General features: G+C 44.9%; 1 protein-coding gene across 1 annotated transcript in view; it reads right to left on the bottom strand.

Annotated features, from left to right (window-relative positions):
• ZNF236 (zinc finger protein 236) overlaps positions 1–7778 on the bottom strand; it is a gene marked incomplete at its 5' end in the record, with an annotated part of 62833 nt that overhangs the window by 30765 nt on the left and 24290 nt on the right. Inside the window, 5 exons of the mRNA XM_010855095.1 lie at positions 1532–1635; positions 3028–3179; positions 3764–3865; positions 4529–4782; positions 5974–6234. Of these exons, the coding sequence (XP_010853397.1) occupies positions 1532–1635; positions 3028–3179; positions 3764–3865; positions 4529–4782; positions 5974–6234 (873 nt within the window). The remainder of the gene's footprint in view (positions 1–1531; positions 1636–3027; positions 3180–3763; positions 3866–4528; positions 4783–5973; positions 6235–7778) is intronic.

The following is a 7778-nucleotide window of genomic DNA, read 5'->3' as shown; positions in this document are numbered from 1 at the left end:
ACAGTTATACACAGTCAGGCAGAGCTGTCACAGAGAGGAGGTGTGCGCACCTACAGTTATACAGTCAGGCAGAGCTGTCACAGAGAGGAGGTGTGCGCACCTACAGTTATACAGTCAGGCAGAGCTGTCACAGAGAGGAGGTGTGCGCACCTACAGTTATACACAGTCAGGCAGAGCTGTCACAGAGAGGAGGTGTGCACACCAACAGTTACACACAGGCAGAGCTGTCACAGAGAGGAGGTGTGCGCACCTACAGTTATACAGTCAGGCAGAGCTGTCACAGAGAGGAGGTGTGCGCACCTACAGTTACACACAGTCAGGCAGAGCTGTCACAGAGAGGAGGTGTGCGCACCTACAGTTATACACAGTCAGGCAGAGCTGTCACAGAGAGGAGGTGTGCGCACCTACAGTTACACACAGTCAGGCAGAGCTGTCACAGAGAGGAGGTGTGCGCACCTACAGTTAAACACAGTCAGGCAGAGCTGTCAGAGAGGAGGTGTGCGCACCTACAGTTATACACAGGTAGAGCTGTCACAGAAAGGAAGTGTGTGCACCAACGTTTAAACAAAACTGTAAGATGGTAGCAATAAAAATGTGTTAGATCAGATTCTGCTTATACCCGCAATGATTTTATTTCAAAGTCAGTAAAACCTATAGCAATCCTTCAGCAAAATAGTTGATTAATTAGAAACTATTCCTTTAAACATAACAGGAAACTTATTATGTGCTGTTTTCTTTATGAAGTCATAAAACAATGCAAACCCTTCTGCTGCGTTAGGATCAGAATCACCTGAGTCTAGACACCTGGAAATGTCAATTAATACATGTTGGTTGGTAAAATATTTTCACAAAACAGAGCTATTCTGAATAATATATAAGTATCCACTGTTATTCTCCTCTTGGGTGTTATGAAACATATTATGGATGAAATAATTATAAATTTCAACATTTCCATTCATATATTATTAAAAACAAAATTTCAGAAAAATTATTTTATTTCCGTGTTTTTTCTATTTCCAGGCTTTCATCTATAATAGAAAGGAACACAAAGCACACAGCTTGGCACACAGCAAGTTCTTGGAAAGTGTTGAATGTCAGGAAAGCCTAGGGAGATGTCACAGAGGAATCACAAGAAACCACTTCCTAGTCTCACCTAAAGATGTCAATGCAAAATCCCAAATTAAACATGAACAAATACTTGTTAACGGATAAATCAGAGTGTGAATAAAATGTTGGCAGTTCTATATAAAGTACACAAAGAGCCTTGGACAAAAAGGCACGTTAGAAATTTAAGCCATTTCTGAAAACAAGGCAGCAGCCGCCCGCAGTGGGGACAGGAAGCTGCAGCAGACGCTTTACAGGGACAGCCTGCTGCGTCCTGACTCCAGCCACATCGCTGATTAGCTGCACAAGCTTTGGCAAGCCGGTCTCTTCGCAGAGCTTTGTGACGCTGCAGGCATGGTGCAGTGGGCATGAGGCACAGTGGGAAGGCCGCAAGCGCAGCAGCAGGAGCCTCGAGAGGCCCACGTACCTGTAGGAGCGCCGGCTCTGCTCTTCGGTCTCCTCCAGGAACGGGGGGCGTGGAGGCGGCAGGTCCATCTCCTCCTGGGGGGACTCCTGAATCAAACGAGTTGTCTAAAATGTAACGGAAGCACAGAGTGGACTACTTGAATATCTATGAATGAACATAAACACCTAACAACCAAGGATAAGCATAATCATAAATGTGGATTTAACGATGGAGAAAGCCCAATTAGGCCATTGCAATCATTTGGGCCAAATAAAACAACAAAAATCATCTACACCAATTTTATTAAAGAAATATTTATCTTCCATTAACTTGTTTAATACAAAGTTTATCCAAGCATGAAACTGATCTTACCATATTTTCCATGTATATTAAGAGATCACACTTGCACTTGCTCTGCTCTTACTGAGAGTGAACAAAAAGCCCCACTTTCCTAAAATATTCAGTCTCCTCGCTTGCTACAAAATCACAGGGTTGGGGGAAGCACATTCCCAGTCCAGGAGTAGCAGCTAGGAAAATAGGCCCTGAAAGTTTCACTGGAGGATCCAGGTCTTCCACTTGGCAAAAGCTTCCCACAGGGGCTTTTAAAGAGGGTAACACCTGATGGGCCCATCATCCCACCACTACTGAAAGATTTCCGAGAATGGCAAAATCAACACCAGAACAAAAACTTACATGCCTCCAACTTGGTGAGTGGTGAAAGTCACTCAGTCGTGTCCAACTCTTTGCAACCCCATGGACTATACAGTCCATGGAATTCTCCAGGCCAGAATACTGGAGTGGGCAGCCTTTCCCTTCTCCAGGGGATCTTCCCAACCCAGGGATCAAATCCAGGTCTCCTGCATTGCAGGTGGATTCTTTACCAGCTGAGCCACAAGGGAAGCCCAAGAATACTGGAATGGGTAGCCTATCCCTTCTCCAGATCTTCCTGGCTTAAGAATCAAACCAGGGTCTCCTGCATTACAGGTGGATTCTTTACCAACTGAGCTATCAGGGAAGCCCGATTTGACTAAGAAATAAAACCTCAAATGATGCGTCTCAATATTTATATTTGGTCCGTTAGCATGCATTCTAACATGTTTCTTTCAAGATCCCACAGATTAAAATGTTCAGGTTTGATTGCTAAAGCACCATGACATCCTTCAGATGTTACCAAAGTCTGTTCCACTATCCTGACTTCCCTGACTTTTAACCGAAAATGTCAAGCCACGTGATGGGAATGAAATCTTAAAGTTATACAAAAATGTTTTAAGGGAAAAAAAGCCCTATATGACAAACATTCCAGTTTTTACAGGTGATGCAACAGTGTTAAAGTTGTAACAAGCATGCATATGCTCTTAAGTAAGTGAATTTTACAGTGAAAAAATTACAGTGAAGAATAAGCTAAAATTAACTTATTCTTGTTTAACTACATTAATGGTGTCGGTGCCAGGCACCTAAAAAATTACAGTGAAGAATAAGCTAGAATCTGCTCACGAGGACACTTCTGTAACACTCACTACATTAATGGTGTCGGTGCCAGGCACGGGAAGGAGGTTCTGCTGGTGGAAGCTCGTGGAGAGGGCCTGGGACTCCAGTGTGCTAGAATCTTGTAACTGCTGGACAGGGGGGAACGGGGTCTGCTGACTATATGTATCAGTCACTGTAAAACCTGAAACAAGTGAGAAAATGTGAGTTTCACCAAAAATACTAAAGCTACACACACACACAAGAAAAACAAAAAAAGCTGGTTTTACAAATAAAGCTAATTCAAGTCACATGTGTGCTTTCTGAGCTAGAACCAGGGTCGTCAGTCTTATCAGCAGGCTCTGAAGTGACCTGTGCACAGGCTTGCATCCTCGCAGGGCCAGCAGACAGACCAGCCACAAGGACACACTTACCTCTAAGTCCCAATTGCTACTCAATTTCCTTTCCTTGGCTAGAAACCACATGTAGCGTGGTTATTAAAATCACTTACTGGAAAACCTGAACAGACTACAAAATAATGTGTGCATACACATGTACACACACACACAATATCCATGTAAGAAAGCATGCAGTTTGAAATCATACATTCCAGAAGAGCGTTAACACACACACACACACACACACACACAACATATCCATGCAAGAAAGCATGCGGTTTGAAATCATACATTCCAGAAGAGCATTAAAGGAAGCTCTCGAGGTTACTGTAAAGTTAAGCCCAGCCAGGCACCGCTCATTATTAAGCCCCAGGTGAAACCCACCACTGACCCTGAGACAAGCCAGCCGGTTCGAAGGACTGCTGAGGGGGTGCCTGCTCGTGAAGCTGGTCCACGTGCCCCTGCAGGGCCTGCTGTGGGGCCACGAACCTGTCTGAAGACAGAAGTAAGAGGGGCTCACAGACCTGGAAGTTACCGCAGGCCTACCAGTCTGTCCAAAAGGATAGGTTTCTTTTTCTTCCCACAACTTAGCTTCCTTATTTTGAAAAGACAGTAGGAAGACAATGCAAACATACTGTATATAAATTTATATATTTGGGGGTAAAAACTACAAAGTCTTGATCATAGACCAAATACATTTTGGGACCATAACAAAACAGTCAGCCGGCCGGCCAATCGTCTGTTAGACCTGGAGGAGACCCTGGGCCGGACTCTGTCACTAAGCTTGGTGTTCCCAGGGAAGCAGGTGTCTTTCTGAGTGAGACCATCCTGTAAGAGGCAGTGCACTGGACAAGGAGCCGAGGCTCCAGGGACAGAAGGCTGGCAGCCTCACCCTGTGGAGTCTGGGAGTCGCTGGAACAGAGCACACACAATCACACAGATGAACACGCATGAAAACCAAAGGCTTCTTGGTGTCCTCGGGTAACAGTGGGCTACAAAGAGTACATATTGGAAGGTCCTATGTCTACAGCTCCAAATGCCTCACAAACGCTCACACGTACCACACAGCACAGGCTGTGACTGCAACAGTCAGAGATGAGAGCACCAAGAAGGACTGGGGGATGCAGGCTGCAAACTCTTAGGAGGTAAAGCTCACCTTCCTCTGCCTCCAAAGGCTGCCCTGCCATCTGCGGGCCCAGCCCCGCCTCTTCGGCGCTCACGCCGTGCGGTGGCCCCAGCTCCAGCATGGCCCCAGGGTTGGCGGCCACGGCCTCGGTGCTGGGCTGCAGCGCCTCGCTCTCGATCTCCACCTGCATCGGGGTAGACACGTGCATGCCCTGCTGGTCCACAGTGCTGTCATCCATGGAGGAGGCCTGCTGATGCTGCTGGAGCTGCTGGGCGAGCTCGTATCTTCAAAAGGAACCGACAACAGTCCACGGTGTCAGGTGCGGTCAAAAACCAGGGGCATGGGCTACTACTGCCCAAGCTATACTTTACTCAGTAAATTTACTTTATCTCGTTTTGAAGTCATGATGGCAATCCAGTTGAAAGTTAAATACTATTAATAATTCTGAAAGAAAAATCAGGTCCCCTTATTCTTAAACACTTTCACAGATTATATGGACTTGAAGGAAACAAGAAATTTTTTAAAGCTTAAAAAAATTCAAGAGAGGCCACATGTTTCAAAGTAAAACCCTCCCAACCCAAATGGTGCAATGAGCCCAAGTGCTGGGAAGAAGACCCGCATGAAATGAGGCGGAGCCCCGTCAGACTGCGTTCAGCACTATACACACACGTGGGAGACACGGGAAGTCCTGGGACCTGCCAGGCCGTGCTCGGCCCAGTGACCAGGTCCACAGGCTACAGCATCTGGTCGGCGAGGCACGTGGCCAAGTTCATTTTCTGTAGGAGCCTTATTCCTGTTAATATCACTTTTCCATGTACAAAATATACCCAGCATATTTTCAGCAAGGCCAACAACTTTTCTTTCAAAGAGAAAAATGAACAATGAATTCAGTGAGTGAATCAAAAAACTGAAGGAAAAAAAAAAAGCCAAATCAAAACCCAGCTCAAATACAGATCTGATGTGATCAGAAATGCATTTCTGCAAGGGCTCCATCTAGAGACGAGACAGTCCTCGGCTCAAGCAAAAATCCAAGTCAGCAGCAATGACTGAGGTGTGATAGCTGAAATATATGTTCCCTTCATCGACAACCTAGAATAATTACCGTGCAGGTAACACTGATGATATGCCTGGAAGCCACGGAGTCAACCAAGACTTTCTTCTTTGCAATCTTCACTTCATAATTACAGCAGGCATGGTCTATCAGGCATTTTATCTACTACTGATGGTCAGTTTTAAGACAGTTTACAAAGCATTTAGTGCAACACAGACTACTTCAATATCATATTAAAAATAAAAATGTTATGCTTTAGTCTATGGTTCTTAATAGATCCTTAAACGCGGATATAGAAGCTTCCTTAGATCAAGCTAGAAGTAATAATACAGTAAAACAAAGACAACTATTTCCTAAAAACACTCTCACCAAAGTCGTGTAACTACGCAGATGATTAGAAGGTGCCCTGCAGGGCCGCACCTACCTGTGGGTTTTCATGTGCTTCTTGCAGTTGAGCGAGGTCTTAAACGTCTTCTGGCAGTAGGGGCACATGTAGGGGCGGAGGTCGTTGTGGATGCCCATGTGTCGCCGCAGGCTGCCCCCGGTCGTGAAAGCGCCGTTACAGATCAGACACTTGAAAGACTTTAGGCCTGTGTGCGTTCGCACGTGCGCTTTGAGCACTCCTGCGGAAACAAAGCCTCTTCCACACTGAGAACACTTAAAGGGCTTTTCACCTGTATGGGACCTGAGAAGAAAAAAAACAGCAATGAAGGAGCACCTTACGATTTCACAGCGCCTTATACTTTAGAACGCACTCTCATAACTATCGCACTTGACCGCCCCCACTTTCCTGCTTCCAATGGCACCCGAGACTCTACGCCCAGGTGACCCATCTAAAGTCCTGACACAAAACCAGACCCCACGTCCTCGTCCACGTTCCATCCTCTCCTCGTGACCCCTCACTGTCTCTCCTGTGACCAGGTTTCTACTTCCTTCTCACTGTTGCTAGTGACAATAATTAATCTAAACTCTGATGAACACATCTGAAAAACTGTGAAAGAACATTAACCCTAATGAAACAAACCAATACTTCTCTGACAAGTCCTAGAAATTGCAAAAACTTAAAAATAATAGTGTAAATAAAAATCAGGAGCAATTTGTGGGTAAAATATTTTGGTCAAGACACTAAAGGATGAAAATGTGTGTGTGTGTCTTAGTTGCACAGTCACATCCAACTCTTTGCAACTCTATGGACTGTATGTAGCCCACCAGGCTCCTCTGTCCATGCAATTCTCCAGGCAAGAGTACTGGAGTGGGTACAATACCAATGATCAATAAACATTTGGGGGTCAAAAGTGACATTTTAAATAACAAGAGCCTAGATCTGATAGAGTGCCTGATGAACTATGGAATGAGGTTTGTGACATTGGACAGGAGACAGGGATCAAGACCATCCCCATGGAAAAGAAATGCAAAAAAGCAAAATGGCTGTCTGGGGAGGCCTTAGAAATAGCTGTGAAAAGAAGAGAAGCGAAAAGCAAAGGAGAAAAGGAAAGATATATAATCATCTGAATGCAGAGTTCCAAAGAATAGCAAGAAGAGATAAGAAAGCCTTCTTCAGCGATCAATGCAAAGAAATAGAGGAAAACAACAGAATGGGAAAGACTAGAGATCTCTTCAAGAAAATCAGCGATACCAAGGGAACATTTCATGCAAAGATGGGCTCGATAAAGGACAGAAATGGTATGGACCTAACAGAAGCAGAAGATATTAAGAAGAGATAGCAAGAATACACAGAAGAACTGTACATAAAAGATCTTCATGACCCAGATAATCATGATGGTGTGATCACTGACCTAGAGCCAGACATCCTGGAATGTGAAGTCAAGTGGGCCTTAGAAAGCATCACTACGAACAAAGCTAGTGGAGGTGATGGAATTCCAGCTGAGCTATTTCAAATCCTGAAGGATGATGCTATGAAAGTGCTGCACTCAATATGCCAGCAAATTTGGAAAACTCAGCAGCGGCCATAGGACTGGAAAAGGTCAGTTTTCATTCCAATCCCAAAGAAAGGCAATGCCAAAGAATGCTCAAACTACCTCACAACTGCACTCATCTCACACGCTAGTAAAGTAATGCTCAAAATTCTCCAAGCCAGGCTTCAACAATATGTGAACCGTGAACTTCCTGATGTTCAAGCTGGTTTTAGAAAAGGCAGAGGAACCAGAGATCAAACTGCCAACATCCGCTGGATCATGGAAAAAGCAAGAGAGTTCCAGAAAAACATCT

This window comes from Bison bison, unplaced genomic scaffold (genome assembly GCF_000754665.1).
Source record: "Bison bison bison isolate TAMUID 2011002044 unplaced genomic scaffold, Bison_UMD1.0 scf7180017864353, whole genome shotgun sequence".
NCBI classification, from domain to species: domain Eukaryota; kingdom Metazoa; phylum Chordata; class Mammalia; order Artiodactyla; family Bovidae; genus Bison; species Bison bison.
This window is presented reverse-complemented; position numbering and strand designations above follow the sequence as displayed.